A 19,397-nucleotide genomic window follows, 5' to 3' on the forward strand; every position below is an offset into this window, starting at 1 on the left:
GCCACTGCACTCTAGCCTGGGAGACAGAGCAAGGCTCCATCTCAAAAAGAAAAAAAAAAAGAAAAAAGAAAGTAGTACACTGACGGTCCTTGACTTGATGGCTCTGCTTAGGGTATTTTCAAGTTATGATGGGTTTAATCAGATGCGACCCCCTTGTAAGTCATGGAGCATCTGTATAGCAAATTTGAAAGATATGGAAAAGTAGAAGAACCCCGTACATTTCCATCCTTAAAACAATTATTCTTAGCATTTTGATGTTTATTTCCGGATTTTGCTATGAAAACTGTTTTACATTACTTAAATAAGTACTTAAAAAGAAAAGCACACATCATATACATTTTATGTGATTATGAACTTTAATAATCTTTATAACATTAAATGGTAGAATATTAATTTTACTTTTTGTTGATGTTTGGGTAGTTTCTAGTTTTTTAAAATATAATTTCAACTTTTATTTTAGATTCAGGGCAGGTTCCTTACCTGGGTATATTGCATGATGCTGAGGTGTCAGATACAAATGATCCTGTCACCCAGGTACTGAGCATAATACTCAATAGTTACTTTTTCAAGGCTTTCCCCCTCCCGCCCCGCTCTAGTAGTCCCTAGTGTCTATTGTTGCTATCTGTATGTCCATGAGTACCCAATGTTTAATTCCCACTATAAGTGAGAACATGAGGTATTTGACTTTCTGTTCCTGCTTTAATTTGCAAAGTGTAATGGCCTCCAGCTGCACCCATGTTGCTGCAGAGGACATATTTCCTCGTTTTTTTTAAATGGATGCATAATATTCCATGGTGTATATGTACCACAATGTCTTTATCCACTTCACCGTTGATGGACACCTTGGTTGATTCCATGTGTTTGCTATTGTGAATAGTGCTGCAACGAACATATGAGTGCATGTGTCTTTTTGGGAGAGTGAATAATTTTGGATATACACCCAGAATGAGAATGTTGGATAGAATGGTGGGTCTGTTTTAAGTTCTTTGAGAAATCCCCAAATTGCTTTCCACAGTGGCTGAAGTAATTTACATTCCTGACAGTGGTGTATAAACATTCACTATTTTTCTACAGCCTCACCAGCATCTGTTGTTGTTTGACTTCTTAGTAGCTATTCTGACTGGTGTGAGATGGTATCTCATTGTGGCTTTGATTTGTATTTCTCTGATGATTAGTAATGCCGAGCATTTTTTCATGTTTGGCAGCTTGTATGTCTTCTTGTGAGAAATATCTGTCAATTGTACTTTTTATTGACATTTAAGTAGTTGCTAATTAAAACATTTAAAAATATTTTGCTTACCGTGTTTGTTCGTAATTCTACTTGTTTATAAACTGTCCTATTACAAACAGCAGAAAGCTTTTTTCTAAATGTTTATTTTCTTACTGCCCTTGTCCTACTCACTTTTCTGTTTATCGGTTTCCTTAGATAAGTTATTCCCTCATGGAGTTAACTATTTTAGCACTAACTTAATTCTTTGAATTTTAAGCCAGTGAAACCAACTGATTGCTAAACATCCTCAAGGTAAAATCTTACGAACTGAACCATTGTCTTCTGTCACCAAGCTGCTTTTCCTCTGACATTCCCATTATTAATTAGTAGCACCAGGACACCCAAGCTAGAAACAGAACAGCCATTCTATACTTCTCTCTTCATTTTCTCCATAGCTAGTCTACTAATAGATGGATGAAGTGGAAATATATGCTGGGCAAAGAAATCCTAGAATTCTCACTATTCACTATGCTTCCCCCCAGTAGACTTTAAGAACCTTCAGGTCATCAGCTGTACTTTGAAGTACACTTTTAATTATATTAGTAATACCTATTCACAATCCGAGTCAAAATTAAAATATTCTTGTTAAGGTTAAATATCCCATTCAAAAACAAAAACAGATATGCAATTCCACATAAAATTTTCTATCTATTGACTTACTTTATATCACTATAGATTCTTGTTTTCTTACTGAATCCAATTCAGTCTGTTACTATCAATATTTATTTTGATGCCCAAATTGTCATAGATTTAGCTAGTTACTTCAATTTGACTTCTGTATTCTTTGGATATATCTCTGTTATTTCTTACTTTCTGATACAAAAAGATGTTTCAGACTCATCATATACTTTTGCTGCATCAGTCCCAGGTTCAGCCATTTCTCTTAGTACCCCTTGTTCCTTTATTGGAGAATGGTATTTAGAAGTCAAGGTCAGGGTGCTACTTGTGTTCATTATTATTAATATTAGGCATTGTTGGTTTTAGGCCCTCTCAATGGACAGAGCTAGTATACACACATGTTCATCCTTTAAATCTCAACCTATTTCTCTACATATCTATGTATCTTGAAAATCATGAATTTACATCAGTACCTCTAGGTGTAATTTAACACTACAGGGTTTACTCTAGTTTTCTTGCTTTCCACATTGGTGACTTCTTTCTCCAACAATGAGAAATCTGGTTCCCGTTAGCCTCAATATATTTGCTGTCAGTCCTCCGTCTGTAAGCAATCTCTCATCACCACTATGGCCCTACAGGTATGGCTGTCCTCTCCTACCCACTTGGGCTTAGACCTCTGTGCCCAGCAGCTGTGTTATGTAGGCACCCTCCTCAACCCACTGGATATCCAAAACCTGGAATCAGGCAACCTTTCTACGAAAAACGCCTATTCACCCTGCTTCGGCTCTTACACTCTGCTCTGGGACACTGCAACAGCTTCTAACCGCTCCCTTCCTCCTCTTTAGGTTTGGATGCCTATTTTGCTTGACTTAACTAATGATTATAAGATTGAATTCCTCAGGGAAGAGGAAGAGACATACTGTATTCCCTCCCAACACCTCACCCCTTATTTTATTGAAGATTAATTGACATGCAAAAAATGCATGTATTTAAAGTGTACAATTTAAGGAGTTTTGATATATGTGAATATGTACATGTTAAATCATTACACTCAAGATAGCAAACATATCCATATTCCCCCATTCATTTTGAGGTTTTTTTTGAATTGAACTTTCTATTTTGAGATAAATATACATTCATGTGTAGTTGTAAGAAATAATAGAGAGAGCTCATGTACACTTAACCCAGTTTCCTACAATGGTAACATCTTATAAAATTGTAGTATGATAGCACAACCATTGACATTGACATTAACATTGACATTGAAATAGCCAAGACACAGAACATTTCTCTCACCATGAGAACCCCTCATGTTGCCATTTTATAGACATAGCAACTTCCTGCCTCCTTCCACTCCATCTAATCTGTTTTCCAATGTTACATTTTTGCCATTTCAGTAATGTTATATATATGTGTGTGTGTATATATATGTGTGTGTGTATATGTATATATATGTGTGTGTGTATATGTGTGTGTGTATATGTATATATATGTGTGTGTGTATATATATATGGAATCATATAGTATATAATTTTGGGGGAATTTTTTTCCCCTCAGCTTAACTCTTTTGAATGTCATTTAAGCTGTTGCATTTATCAGTAGTTTCTTCTTTTTATTCCATGGCATGGGTGTACTGCAGTTTGCTTTACCACTCATTAAATGACAATTGAGTTGTTTCCAGTGTTGAGCTGTTATGATTAAAGCTTTCATAAACATTTCTGTACAGTTTTCGTGTGAACATAAATCTTCATTTCTTTATAATAAATGACCAGGAGTATGACTGCTGAGTTGTATGAGTGCTGCATGTTTAGTTTTTTATGAAACTGTCAAACTGTCGCCGTACCGTTTTACATTTCCATCAGCAGTGTATGAGTGATCCAGTTTCACCTCATCTTTGTCAGCATTTGGTGTTGTCACTGTTTTTTAGAAACAAAATTCGCCGCTCTGACGAGTGTGTAGTGATATCTCACTGTGGTTTTAATTTGCATTTTCTGAATGGCTAATGATGGTGAACCCTTTTCATGTGCTTATTTTCCATCTGTATATCTTGTCTGGTAAAATGTCTCTTCAAGTCTTGGTCCATGTTCTAGCAGGATTGTTTGCTTTTTTTATTGTTGAGTTGTCAGAGTTCTTAATAGATTCTAGATACGAATCCTGTGTTGGATAGATGATTTGTTAAGAGTTTCTCCCAGTCTGTAGCTTCTTTTCATTTTCTCAACAGTCTTGTACAGAGCAATAGTTTTAAAGTTTGATGAAATTCAGCTTAGCCATTTTTTCCTTTTATGAGTTGTGCTTTTGTTGTCATGTCTAAGAAGTCTTTGCCTGGCCTTTCATCCTAAAGACTTTCTACTTTTTTTCCTAAATTTTTTATAGTTTTGTATTTACATGCAAGTCTGTGATTCATTTAGAGTTAATTTTTGTGTAAGGTGTGAGACTTAGGCAGAGGACTTTTCCCCCCTATGGATATCCATATGCTCAACACTACTGAATCGAATTGAATGTTTACTCCGTTGAATTGTTTTTTGTACTTTGTCAAAAATTCATCGAGCATATTCGTGTGGGTCTATTTCTGGGTTTTCCGTTCTGTTTCACTGGTCTGTGTATCTCTCTGTTAACACTACAGTCTTGATTCCTATAGTTACATAGCAAGTCTTAAAATTAGGTAGACTGATTTTTTCTATTGTATTCTTCTTTTCCAAAATTGAGCTGTTCCTGTAACGTGCCCTTTCTTTTTTTTCCTTTTTTTTTTTTTTTTTGGGACGGAGTCTCGCTCTGTTGTCCAGGCTAGAGTGCAGTGGCGGGCTCTCTGCTCAATGCAAGCTCCGCCTCCCGGTTCACGCCATTTTCCTACCTCAGCCTCCCGAGTAGCTGGGACCACAGGCGCTCGCCACTATGACCGGCTAATTTTTTTGTATTTTTAGTAGAGATGCGGTTTCACCATGTTAGCCAGAATAGTCTCGATCTCCTGACCTCGTGATCCGACTGCCTTGGCCTCCAAAAGTGCAGAGATTACAGGCGTGAGCCACCGCGCCCCGTCTGCCCTTTCTGTATAATTTGTAGAATAATCTTGTGTATAAAAAATATGCTGAGATTTTGATAGCTACTGTATTAAATATTTGTGTAATTAGGGGAGAACTGACATCTTTGTATATTAAATCTTCCAACCCATGAACATGCTATACTAAAGCTTTCCATTTATTTAGGTCTTTTGCATTTCCTTCATTGGCATTGTGTAGTTTTTAGCATACAAGTCTTGTATATGTTTGATTAGATTTACCCTTAAGTATTTTTTTAGTTATTCCATATGATATTGCATTTTAAAATTTCTTGCCTATGTACTGATTGATAATATATAGAAACAATAGGATTTTGTCTTTATTTTGTATCCTTTGACTTTGCTGAACTAATGTATAACTTCTAGGAGTGTTTTGCAGATCCCTTGATCTGTAAAAGGGAGGTGATCCACCCGCCTTGGCCTCCCAAAGTTCTGGGATAAAACTACTGTTTTGAAATACAAATATAAAGGATTTTGCCTCAGAACCTGTTCTGCTTCAGGCTTTTGGGGATCCTGAAAACAGCTGCGTCCAAGAGGCTTATCCCAGGGACAGAGGTCAGGATATGAGGGTGTGAGCATTGAGGAAACTTCCTAGGAAACTGGGAATATATGAAAGTCCTAAACGAATAGTTTATCTATACTGAGCATCCTCAAGTGGTAGCATATTACTCTAAGAGCTTTTGGAAAAGACGCCTCCTTGGAGATAATAAAACCAAGTGCAGTGAGAAACCCAAGACCAGACTTCTGGGTGTCAGTGTAGGTAAATTGGGAAGATGTCATGGGTCCAGTGGTGAGACAGTCTCATCCTGCCAGAAGCGACCTCCGCCACCTCCCAAAGGCTGCCTAAAATGCTTTGGTAAGAGCTTATTACGAGGCTTGGTGGTAGAAATATGTAGAATGTGTGAAATGTTTTCCTGGGAGGGATGACATTTTATTTTATTTATTTATTTATTTTTTGAGATGGAGTCTCGCTCTGTCGCCCAGGCTGGAGCGCAGTGGCCGGATCTCAGCTCACTGCAAGCTCCGCCTCCCAGGTTTATGCCATTCTTCTGCCTCAGCCTCCCGAGTAGCTGGGACTACAGGCACCCGCCACCTCGCCCGGCTAGTTTTTTGTATTTTTTAGTAGAGACGGGGTTTCACCGTGTTAGCCAGGATGGTCTCGATCTCCTGACCTCGTGATCCGCCCGTCTCGGCCTCCCAAAGTGCTGGGGTTACAGGCTTGAGCCACCGCACCCGGCCGGGATGACATTTTAAACTTTTATTTTATACATTACTGGGAGTCATATGTAATATAGTTCTTAAAAGCAGATTTTAAGAGGGGGATAGGGAAATAAAAAACCTATGAAGACACTGACACTACGAGTGGAAAGGAGAAGTTATCTAAGAGGTGATAGAGTACCAAAAATAGCTTTTCATTACTTCCCAAATTTGCCAGCTTTTAATGGACAAAGTGAATATTCATAACTGTACAACTACTTTAATTTTAATATTAGGGCATACTTTTTACTTTAAGAAATTACTTATTAATATTGTTTAAAGTAGAAGCATTATGAATGTAGAGAATTTATTCATTAGGGCTCTAATATTTACTACCGTCTGATCTACAGAAGTCGCTTACCCTCTCTGGGCTTCGGTTTCATTCATTGATAAAATAGGCACAATATTCAGAATAAGATCAAAGTGCCCGTTACAATAAAAACAAATAATAATAATAATAATAATAATAAAAAAGAATAGGTATAATACCTGACCTGCTAACCTCATAAGTTGTGAAAGTGCACTGAGATGGCTGGATGTAGAATCCTTTATAAAGTAGACAAATTTATTATTTATAGTTGGTGCTAGTGCAGAAAAGATAAGTGGTGTGAAGCACTGCCACTCAATGTCAGTGGAATTTACTGTTGGTAGTACAAAAAAAAAAAGAAAATAAATATATCTCTAGTCTCTTGTTCCTTTAAATTTTGAAGGAGCTTCTGCCAGGTTTAGAAAAGGAATCTTATTAGCATTTGGGGAAAAGCCATTTTACTGAAACTTCCGGTAGGTTTTAACTGTAGCACACATATGTTTGTAAAGATTTCTAGCCAATGAATGACATTTTAAAAGAGAGAAGCTGTTCTTTGACCATCTCCTCAAAGAATCATTAATCCGTATCAGGAAATTGGAGAGGGTGCACGTGCAGGAATTTTTGCTAAAGAGCATGATGTGTCTGAGGAGTTATGACCCACAGTATCTCTGTTCCAGAGATCGCTTGGGCGATTGTAAATGCTGGAGGCGGGGGAACCTCTGTTCTCTGCATTTGTATACCTCTTGAGCTGCGTAGAACTAATTGCTCCAACTGCACGAGGAGGTCAAGGGTGGAGCCTGTGGCTTACAGATGCTTGTGTCTCCTATTTCCAGCAGTAGATATATTAGATGAAAACTTGGCTGAGGCTGCATATTAAAGAGAAGAGGAAAGGGCATCTCTTGGGAGATTTTATCCTCAAGGCAGTTACCTGCTTCTGCATAATTAAAGAGACCTGGCCTGGCTTGGAGGCTGTCTTATCCCTTCAAAAGAGATTGATGAACAGTGATGGCCCATTGGTATCAAATAAAGAGCTTTATAGTGTTAAAAGAAACTTTAGACAAATTAAATTTAAGGAGTTTGAGCAATGAACGATTTGTGAATTGGGCGGCCCCAGAATCGCAGCGGTGCCTCGTGGTTAGAACAAATTTATAGACAGAAAAGGTAAAGTGATGTATAGGAATTGGAAGTGAGGTACAGAAAGAGTGAGATTGTTTAAAGCTTGGCATTTGCCTTATTTGAACACAGGTTGAACATTCAGCAGTCTATGAGTGGTTGAAATATGGCCGCTGGGATTGGCCAATGCTCAGCTGTTGTTACGGGTGCATACTATTGAGTTAGGTTTTCAATTTATTGGACTATTAAGCTAGGTTACAGTTCATCACCAAGGACTCAAATATAGAAGTATGGAGTCCTTCTCAAGCCATACTTATTTTGCTTTAATAATAGTTTAAGAAAGACATAAGAAATTAAAAGACAGTTTAGAGGACAGCTGTCATGATAAAGAGTTTAGAAAAGAATGTGTAGGAAGATGGGTCAGGGGTGGGGGATACTGGGATTATTTAAACCTGACAAGAGTCGCCTGAATAAAGTATGACAAGCAGTTGGTATTTGGACATTTGCAGAGGTGATTATATAGAATATAGAGCAGATGTTCTCAAGTATTTTTGGATGCCAAGGCACTCAGGAAAAGATCACATTTACATGGCCCACAGTGTAATCAGGTGAGGTTGCCTAAGACTCCATTCTGCTCTAAGGCTTTGGCACAACTAAGTCCCACTCTGCTACCAAAGACTGATGGCATCAGTAGTATCATCCGAAATACCAACAGGATGACTTAATAGTAGAAAGCAGAGCCTCATTGCTCTTATCAGTTTGCAAGCCAGTAAGGGAGAGCATCCAGTGTGGACTGAAGGTGCTCTCTATTGGAATAGGGGAAGGACAGGTTGGATTGTATATTCATATTCATACATATTCAACAAGTTTGGGGGAGAAGCTATACATACTTATGTGGGTACGCAGTACACCATAATGAGTAAACATATGTAACGTACATCCCACGTTGCCTTTGGAATGGGGGTTTAGCACTAAAATGAGGTAGAATTTGACCCTTTACATCATAAAGTGAACTACAAAAGTGGTTTGTGTGCAGCCTCTATAGCTGGCAGATACTGGCAATCTCTAATATTAGTAGCTTATCAGAAAAGAATGTTTGTAAGGCCAGTCCTCTGTCCGATCAGAGCTGATAGCTCGTTTGGTTAGAGGGAGTTTAGTTATAGAAAGTTAGGAAATTTGCCATGCCATCCAGGCCCTGAACCCTTGACCCATAGGTAACTTTGTTTCCTTAACCTTAGGGTCTGTCTTAGTTGATAAAGGGGCATCTATTTTGGTCTTTTAGATCACAATACCTTAGGGCACTGTAACTAATTCCTGGTTTAAGGGAGTTGCATACTTGTTACCAAATTGATATAGAGGGTTGGGACTGTCTGTATTTGAGGTAGACTTAGAAAATGTGGGGTCAAAATGACAAATAAGAGATTGAAATAAACGGAGGAAATAATCGAGTCTGGATTTGAAAATACTACTTGATTTGTCACAGGATGGGTGTGTGGGTGTGTTTGTAAAGAAAATAACTTTTATCTGAGAAATGTGAGTCCTTTTCAGTTGTCAGGCCTAGAGAGACAGTAAAATGAGACAGAAATCACAGCCCTATTTCCTCCTTGAGCTATGTATTCATCTCTTGAAACTGCTTGCTACTGCCACATGGAGTTATATAGTAACCCAGTAATGCCACACCTGACACTATAACCTACACCCTATAGTTTAATGATGTATAGCCAATCACTAATCAATGTTGCTTCTGTAAACCAATGAGAATTCCTGATAACAGCTTTGTATCAGCTCACTCCTTGACTTCTTTTTTTGACTTTAAAAACCCACTTGTAACTACTGCTAATTGGAGCGTATATTTAGGCTGACTTGCATCCGTGTTCCTAGGTTGCAGTCCTCAAGCTTGACCCAAATGAACTCTCTACTTATAATAATTTGCCTCAACTTCTTCCTTTTAGGTCGATGTATATGTGTGTTTATGTAGAGAGTACGTTCCAAAAATGCTTGAACAGTTTAAACTTCACTAACTTCAGAAAAGTAAGTTCTGTAAATTAACCCCAAGATCCCTTGAAGTTTTAATTATATACATTTATTGTACACTTATTTTCATTTTGTAGATGTTAAATAATGCATTATTAGTGAAACCATGCCCCAGAGAGTTGAAGAAACCAATGACTAATGAAATTAATCAGTTTACAGGATAGCCGATTAAAAAACAGCAACAACAATAACTTACTAAAATGCCAGAACTCTTCCTGCTTCTGAGATTTAAAAACTGGCTAAAATGGATAAAGCTATTAAGGCCAACTGGAGTTTGCACAGAACAAGCTGGCTGATGTCACAGCACAAATTTCTGCCACGTTTCAACCAACTCCCCATGAATGTGCACATGTGATACATGAGGCAGTGTTAAACAAAACTGTGCATGCCGAGGACTTTCAGACCTCCCCTTTCCTTCCACCAACCGACTATGAAGTCCAGAGGCCACTCCCTAAACCTCTTCTAATAAAATGACTGCATGAAAGCCAGCACAGGGGACGGATTTGAGCTGGACTCTTGTCTTATTGTTGGTTTATTTACAACAAAAACCTTCTTTTCTGAAAAACCCAAATGGGACAGTGAGCTGCTTTTCCTCAGTAACATTAGTTATAATAATTTGTGTCAGTTCCTCTGATTGGAAATAGTAAAGCCTGACTTCAAAACAAAAAATGTAATGTTCATCATTTACAAAATGAAGTAAGTGGAAAGGAACTTTTTTATATCTGCGTTTATGTAAGGCAAAAACATTCTGTAGATAAGACGGATTTGAGGACATATGTGATCCTGAGAGTGGCAATGCCTGGGTACAACAAATATTCCAGGCAGTATTTCAGGCTTTCAAGGCAGTGTAGTTGGTGGGGTTCAAGTTAAAGGCTCCAAACAGTAAAGCGAGACTTGGGTAATGCCTGGTTTACTGTTGGAACAAACTGAAAATTCCACTAAGATAAATATATGACATGAAAAAGGATGGACTTGGGAAATGGAGTGGCAGGATAGGGCAAAGGGACCCAGAGAGCCCAGGAGAGTCGGCTGTGCTGGTGGGGTTGGGGCTGTGGACACACCCTCCTTTTGTTGCTCCCTCCACCCTCAGAAACCCTCTGTGACTCTTCCAAGCTCTGTGATGCAGGCCTGGGTTTATAGTTAAGTCTGGGCACCCTCAGTGCTCAGTTGCTTCAGGCAGCCGAGCTATTCAGACCATGGAGAATATCCTCTGTTTTCTCAGAAGCTATACTGAGACAGGGCTGAGCCCTGACTCACATTACTTGGATATTGACCCCAACTTCATCTGCTTGAGTGGGTTGGGATTGTTTATACTGTACTTGTTCTACGTGGTATTGACCCTGTATTCGTCAGCCACCGAAAAAAATAATGACATCCAAAAGGTAAGGAACTGTGGGTGAACACCCAAGAGAGATACCCTGTTGTTGTTTCCCAATCCTATTCCCACACTTCTAAATAAGTCTGGTTGGTTCAGGGACATGTCTTACATGGGAACTCTGAAGAGAGGATAGAGCTTCACTCTTCTGTGGCAGAGACTGGGCAGACTTATTGGTTCAGGTGGACTAAGGTTTCCATCTGTAGCTCATAGACTACCTATCTGGCTGTGGTGGAGAGTTCCGGGATAAAATCCTAAACACAGTAATTCTGTGGTCCCAGATGGGATTATTTAGAGAGTATGGGTTCTCTGAAGGAGAATAGTCTCTGCTGAAATTTGATCATGAGTCACATTCCCATGTCACCTGTCATTCAACAAAGCCTTCCTTCATGTTGGGCTGACCAGGGGAGTAATGCTGAGAGTCTCTGAGCAGAGGCTGGGGCCAGAGCTCTGTCTCTGGGACACTTGTCCTGTGAGGGAGCACAGATGTGACTGTTGGACTCTGAGACTGTGGCCTGGATGAGGACTTCTAACTCAGCACATCAAGTGTGGCTCTCACAGAAGAAATCCTCTTTGAGGATTTTTTGGAGAAGGGAAAATGGGAAATATTTTATCTCCATTAAAAATTGACAGCAGGAACGTATTTCTGTAATTAAAGAGTCATATGATTCTTGTATAATGAATGAATGAATGAATGAATGAACTTCACAGAGTGTGAGAGAAGTGAGTCCCAGTCTGTCATTATCTTTCTTTTGTCCTCAGCATCAGGGCAGAGCCAGGAGGAGAAGGAAAGGTGGGACATTTAAAGGTAATGTCAGCCTGCTCTATCTGAGCTTCAAGGGTGACCCTTTCTGTGTCTTTCATGAGGACTCAGTCCAATGAATTCCTAGAATGTCAAGTTACTAGATACAGTCTTAGAAAACAGAGCCCTCAGAAGACAGGCTGATGGGAAAGCAATCAGACCTGAGACACTGCTTATAGGGCCTGCTCTGCCCATTCATGGGCATGACGGAGTGATGGACCTGAGTAATGGGTGTTGCCCAATTTGTGGCCAACTGAGATACCGAGGAAGGACTACTGGTTGACTTGGAGTCAGAGCTTCTGTCTCACAAGTTTGCATAAGTATGTTGACTTCCTCGATGCTCAGATTCCTCTTGGAGGTAACCACTGATGTCTGTGTTTCACATGGTTGTTTTGAGTATCATATGGGGTAATGTATGTGAAAGAAGTTTACTAATGATTCCACATACACATGTGAACTTGTGAATATTATCAATGACTATATTATCAGGGACTATTTTCTACTGATTCTTGGGGCTATCAGAGTTTAATATCCCAAGGGTCTTCCACAGAGTGACTTCTGTATGATCCCTGTGCCACTACGTTCATTGCATATAACATACTCTTCTGGTTTCCCAGACCGGAAATGTTTCCAGAGAGAAGTGGAAGAGGAAAGGAAGCTGCTTTCTATTCTGAAAAGGTGATTAATCGTACCCCTTGTGTCCAGTTCCCACCCCCTCCTTTTTCTTTAGTATGTTCTGTTCATTTCAGGGATTCCTTGTAGCCTGCTGTAGTTTTGGGAGTGGGTAGCCATAGGAACGGGTATGTGAATGAATGCTTTGGGGAGAGGCTATAGTGAGGTCATATGACCTCATATATGGTGAGTTCATGGGTGGGGGGCAATGTGATGTGGGCAGCAGGCTTCAGGGGGCCCCACCCCTGCCAGGCTAACAGACCCTCCTTTCCTTGTTCTGGTCCTGGCTGCAGCTTTGGACCTCCTGTTTCCTGCAGTCCCCTGGGCCAGCGTCATGATACCACCCGCTTTCGTCGACTGTTATGCCCAGACCCTGTTTGTCAGGTGTGTAACAGAGCAACTGCTGATATCCAGCGACTGCTGTTTCGGGAGTCCCTGAAAGATGCCGCTCCCTCTGTGTCCTCTTTGGATTCTGCAGGTTCTGCGACTGAGTCATCGTTCACTTTGTCGTCTGCCCCCTCAGCAACCCCTACAGAAGACCTAATATTGTCCCCTTGGCCCAAGCTCTCTCCACCCCAGTTAATTCTCTCACCTGACTTGATCACCTCCTTAGCTGACTTGTTTTCACCCTCATCACTGAGGGACCATCTGCCACCACAGCCTGTTTCTCCCCTGGATTCCAAGTTCCCCGTAGACCATTCCTCACCCCTACAGCTTCCCTTTCCCCTTCTCCCACCACGTCCCATTCAGAGAGTGGAGCCCAGTCTCCAACCTGAGGCCAGTTTCTGTCTGAACACCATCTTTTCACTTGACTCCACCCAATGCCAAGATATTTCCCAGGCCATGAATCCCACTGATTCATGTGCTCATCATAACAATCCACCAATCTCAGCTGCTTTACCACTGGAAGACTGCTCTGTGACTCAGTCGAAATCAAGACTCACCATTTTGAAGCCTTTTGCAGAGATGTTATCTCTAGGTGGCTCTGGTGGGACATCCACCTATGCCCCAACAATCAAAGGCATTGACCATTCATGCCCTGCATCTTCAGAATTCTCCTGGTGGCAGCCTCGTGCCAAGGACTCTTTTTCCTCCAATTTTGTGCCATCTGATTTCATGGAGGAGCTTCTTACCCTTCATTCTTCTGAGGCCTCTTTAGGGTGGCACTCTGTGGCCAACGTCATACAGCCTGTTAACATCTCTTTTGTCAGCCATGACATTCTGGCACTCCTGGAGAGACAAGTCAAAAAAAGGTGTGATTTCCTGATGTGGAAAGAAAATGGAAAGAAACCAGGATCTTTCCCAACACAACTTAGGCCAAACTACCAACTAAATTCTTCACAGAAAATGTTATCCTCAATGGCTGATAAGCATGACTTGGCAGAATCCTTCCCTTTTAGGGCCAGTAAAGGCAAACTAGAGGGGCAGCACATCCATCAGCAGCCCCCATACTCTAAGTGCTATGAGGACCATTTAGAGCAAAAATATGTGCAGCTCTTCTGGGGTCTCCCATCTCTGCACAGCGAGTCTCTTCACCCTACTGTTCTTGTCCAACGTGGCCATTCCTCCATGTTTGTATTCTTCAATGGCATTACAAATACATCTATATCCCAGGAATCCCAAGTATTTCCCCCTCCCCAACCTCTGTCCTTGCCTAGTACCCAAGCTCTACCCTTGCCTCAAACCCTGCCCCAAGGTCAGTCCCCACATCTCACTCAGGTCCAGTCCCAGGCTCAACATCAATCTCCACTCCCAGCCCTACTCCCTAGTCCTCTATTCCGGATTAGGATCTGTGGAGTGTGTTTTCATAGACCCCAGAATGAGGCACAGTTTCTTACGCCATCTGAAATTAATCTTCTGGAGTGTAACGTGTTGCAGAAAGTGCAGGAAAGTGTGTGGGGTTTACCCTCTGTGGTTAAAAAATCCCAGGAAGACTTTTGTCCTCCAGCTCCCAATCTTGCATTGGCCAGAAAGTCCTTCAAGGTCCATGTTCCCATCTCCATCATTCCTGGAGATTTTCCACTGAGCTCTGAGGTAAGGAAGAAACTAGAGCAACACATTCGAAAGAGGCTTATCCAGCGCAGATGGGGCCTGCCCCGTAGAATCCATGAGTCTCTGTCATTACTACGTCCTCAGAGCAAAATTTCAGAGCTATCTGTGTCAGAGAGCATTCATGGACCCTTACATCGCTCTTCGGTTGAGGGTCAGAGCCTCAATGTTCTAAAGAAATTTGGATCAAGCACCCCTAGAACCTTCCATGAGAGAAGCTCAAATATGCTTTCCCTGGAGAATGTGGGGAATTATCAGGGACACAGACAGGAGGATGGCCCAAAAAATCATCTGTTGCATGATCCAGAGACATCTTCAGATGAGGATCCGAGGTCTAACTCTGAGAGAGACCTGGACACTCATATGATGCATCTGTCAGGGAATCATTCAGGGGAGAGCCTAGGTCAGAAACAACTTGAAAATGCCCTGACAGCACATTTGAGCAAGAAATTTGAGGAAATCAATGAGGGTCGAATGCCTGGGACTGTGCATAGTTCATGGCATTCAGTCAAGCAGACGATGTCTCTTCCTGAGGAATCCCACAGCCAAATAAAACATCAAAATTTGGCAGCATTGGTGAGTGAGGACCACGGCGTTGATACTTCCCAGGAGATTTCCTTCCTTAGTCCCAACAAACAAAAGATGTTTGAAGCCCATATTAAATCTTTCCGCATGAGGATGCTGTGGGGCCTTCCCCGCAAGATCCTTGAATCCATAGAAATCTTCAAATCGAAAGAGGATCTTTCCACTTCCTTTTCCCATTTCGACATTCCATCCTCAGCCAGCTTTATTTCTTGGGGAGATTCCAAAGTTGGCGTCTCTAAGTTTCGTAGACGAAGCTCTTTTCAAGGGGAAAAGTTGGGAACAACAAGCTCAGTCCCTGTCCTCGATGGTCCTCATCCTGTCACCTCACCTGTCGCCAAAGAAGGGCAGGACACCCTGAGAAGACAATATTCTGATACTGACCATGACTTTATAGAGTCAGATTCCAAAGATGGGGCCTCCACGCTGCTTAGAAGAGGCACTGCAGATTTTCAAGGAGAAATATTAGAATCAACAAACTCATTACCCATCCTTGGTCATTCTCCCCTCGTCACCTCACCTGTCGACCAAGAAAAGCAGGGGACCCTGGGAAGAGAATTCGCTGATACTGATAATGATCTTACAGAAAGTGTCCCAACAACTGAGGATGGCGGACAGACTTTTCTGCCCCCCGCACACAGCATCATAGATGAGGTCAGTCAGAAACAGACTGTACCGGCCAGTAGATCCAGCACAGAGCTGCCCATAATGCAAGCTGGCGTTGGCCGTGAGTCAAGGGATAAGAGAGAGAGTGCCAGTAATAATGTTAACAGGCTTCAGGGCAGTAGAAAGACCTTTCCTGTCACCAATGGGTCGAAGGAGATGTTCAAGGAAGAGGAGAGCTGTGCTCTTCAATCACAAACTAGGAACAACTTGACATCCAGCAAGTCAGGAAGCTGCTCAGTGACAAATGTGAAAACAAGCACATCTCATGAAACTGAAATTTTCCCACCAAGCGTATCAGTTCCCCAAGATCCTAAATCATCATATCTTAAAAATCAGATGCTGAGTCAGTTAAAGTTGGTCCAGAGGAAGGACAGCCAACCTCAGAGCCATTTCACTGACATGTCTCTTGCCTTAGAGAACTTGAGTTCCAAGGACTTACTGACTCATCCCCAGGGCATCTCGAGTGGGGATATGGGAACTTCCCAGGTGTTGCATGTCCACTTGGAAGACAGAGGGATCCGTGTGGCACAGCAGCAGGAGCCCAGGGTCCCTACCCATGTCTTACAGAAGTGTCAAGTTAAGAATTTCCCACCAGCTATAAAGAGAGTGAGCCCTATGAGACCCAAAGGAGGAGAGCTTGGTGGGGGGGATGCAGGGTTGGAGACATCCCAACTCAGGAGAAAGAGCCACGCTATTCATAACAAGACATCAGGGGAGGTGCTTGGGAGCAAATCTTCCCCAACCTTGAAAACACAGCCTCCTCCTGAAAACCTTTTCAGAAAGTGGATGAAGACCTTTTTGCAGCGGTTTAATAAACCCAGCATAACATATGAAGATCAAGAAATTTCTCAGGCAAAGGGTAGCTCCCTGTCATCATCTGTGCAGAATAGAGGTCGAGTTACAAGTAGAGCTGCTTTTACTGGGACTACTGAAGCTCAGAAAATTAGGAAAGACACTAAGGATTCCCTAGGGGAGAAGCTGGGGCATAAGCGTGGGATAGATGTCACCTGTCCCCAGGAGCCCGTTTCCTTCCCAGTGGAGCTTGGGAAAGCTCAGCACTACCCAGAAGTGCAGGTCAGAGCAGAGCTTGTTCAGGGCTATCCCCACAACTACATGGCTCCCTCCTGCAAACTGACATGTACCAAATCTTGCAGCCAACAAGCTGTCTTTGTTGGCCAGAATTGTGCTACAAGGATTAGACAGAACACAGACAAGGACAGACAGCCCGAGAAAGTTGAGGCATTTAAGGGGAAGATATTGTGTCAAAGGCATCCCCAATCCGTGCCCCACAAGGAAGCGTATGCCACATTCAAACCCCACTTGCCGGCATCAGGTCAGCCTGGTGTGTCCAGCCGTCCTGATCAGTGCTAAAAGCACTGTGTTCAGTGATGTGCCTTTACTAACTGGACAGAAAATGCTTCCGAAGCATTTCCAGGGAGGAAAATTTCCCCCCACAAAATAATTCACTCCTTGTTGGGAATCTTGATTCTCCCCAATAAATGTACTCATAAGAAGAATGTCTGTTCTGTGTACTGTGTTGCAGGGTATAGGTTTTGGGTAACCGAAGCTTATGGTTAGGGAAACGTAGTAGTTATCTCAGCCCTTACTGACTCCCTAGTGTGAGTTTTAAAATCTGCCCAATCCCCTGGAGCTCTTGTGGAGGAAAGAGTATCATGTGCCTCCAAAAGCCCCTTCTCTCCCTGGTGAAGTCTTGAGGAGATGAGCTCTTTTCTACCTCTTTGCTTGAGACTTACTGATACCGTATGGCAGCCTGCACCTTCCTCCCCATTCACTGCTTCATATCCTTTAGAGCAGTAAGGAAGGCAGGCCTTCTGTATCTGAAGAGAGGGTGAAATACATGTACATTTTTCAGAAATAGTGGTTTAATCTCTATTTTAAAAAAGTTATCACTGACCACAGGATCGTATAAGTTGTTGGGAGTGTTTGGGGTATTGCTGGTTGGGGTAGAGTGTCAGGAACACTGTGGATGCTGCTTAAGAATTTGAAAAGCAGGGCATCCTGATGATTTAGGGAAGCATATTTTGACCTCAACGTTGAGGTCTTTCTACTAATAAGTCACTTGGGGAAGTAGTTCCCTTCCCTGTGTATTTCTCCATGCTGCCTGGATTGATGGCATTTTTATGGAGCAAAAAGATCACCTAGCTGTCTGTGGCAGGAATGTTGACCAGGCAACCACCTACCTCCTAGGGTAAAATAAAGCTAAGGGTAAGGCAAAGATGCCTTAGAATGAATGAGAAAGTAAGAAAAAAGTGAAGCTAGGAAAGGATGACCAAGCTGGCGGAAAAAGGTTTATGCCCTTCATGCTCATATCAGGACCCTTTCTCAATCTAGATCTAGGCACCACCCCCTTGATTTTTGCCAGGGTGCTGCAGTGCTGACAGATGCCATTTTGGCAGAAGTGTACATGGGGCTGTTCTTTAAGTACTTAAACAGTATCTGCAGGGCTGTTGTTAACATGGCATCCCTCTCTTCAGGGAAGGTGATCTTTGTGCCTTCCTTCTAGCCATGTTGATGGCAGCATGCAAGATCTTCCCTTAGTGTATATAGTGCACCTGTCAAGGTGGAGGTGTCACCTATGATCTTCATGGGCTTTGTGGAATATAATATTGTCTAAAACACCTGCAGCTCATGGTCCAGAGGTTAGTCCTGGACTACGCATGAGGTTTACAGATATTTGGGGGCTTAGTATGAATCTTTACAGAATGCTCCATATTTCTAAGAGTGTGCACATATGCACTCTTAAAATATTAGGGGTCTGAAGAGAAGGCAACTCCACATACACAAACTGGGACTAGTAAATGAGTTGAGTTTTCTAGAGGTCACTTGAGGTACGTTTTCCAGAAAAATTGTGAATGCTTAACGTCAAAACAAAAACACAAGAAAACAAAAGAGAGCAAAACAAAACAGATATCCGCTATAGCTCCCTCACCATCCTTCTCTTTTCCTATCCATGCTTATGCCACTGACCCTGCAGTGTCTGAAGCTTAGGATTGCAGAAATAATTCAGATTCTGTGAAGGCCTTAAGAAGCACAAAATTGAGATAAAGCCCAGAGCAAAGAACTTGTGGATGTAGAGAATCCATGGAGGACCCAAACATCCATGTGGATAGACTTGCCAATAACCTGGCCTTATTGCTCTGTCATTCCATCTTAGGGTCCTTTACCTCCATTCCAGTTCAGTTACTGCCACACCCAGAAGCTATCATCAGAAACATCTAAAAGTTATCATCAGAAACACCTCTTTTTTTCGAGGCAGAGTCTTGCTCAGTTGCCCGGGCTGGTGTGCAGTGGCATGTATTTGGCTCACTGCAACCTCTGCCTACCAGGTTCAAGTGATTCTCCTCTGCCTTAGCCTCTTGAATAGCTGGGATTAAAGGCACATGCCACGACGCCCGGGTGTTTTTTTTTTTTTTTTTTTTTTGTAGACAAAAGATTTCACCATGTTGGCCAGGCTGGTCTTGAACTCCTGACCTCAAGTGACCTGCCTGCCATGGCTTCTCAAAATGCTGGGATTATAGGCATGAGCCACCATTTCTGACCTCATTAAAACCACCTCTACATCTGTAATAATACAGT

The 19,397-nt window shown here is 41.9% G+C and overlaps 1 protein-coding gene across 1 annotated transcript; it reads left to right on the top strand.

The window, feature by feature from the left end:
* Nucleotides 1-10,850: 10,850 nt before the first annotated feature.
* SPATA31D1 (SPATA31 subfamily D member 1) lies at nt 10,851-17,262 on the top strand. Its single transcript, XM_065531092.1, is given in 5 exon segments — nt 10,851-11,036; nt 11,792-11,836; nt 12,439-12,509; nt 12,797-17,090; nt 17,092-17,262. Coding segments are annotated over 5 exon segments (4,767 nt in total).
* Nucleotides 17,263-19,397: the final 2,135 nt, after the last annotated feature.

The sequence above is a fragment of the Macaca fascicularis genome, chromosome 15 (genome assembly GCF_037993035.2).
Source record: "Macaca fascicularis isolate 582-1 chromosome 15, T2T-MFA8v1.1".
Taxonomy (NCBI): domain Eukaryota; kingdom Metazoa; phylum Chordata; class Mammalia; order Primates; family Cercopithecidae; genus Macaca; species Macaca fascicularis.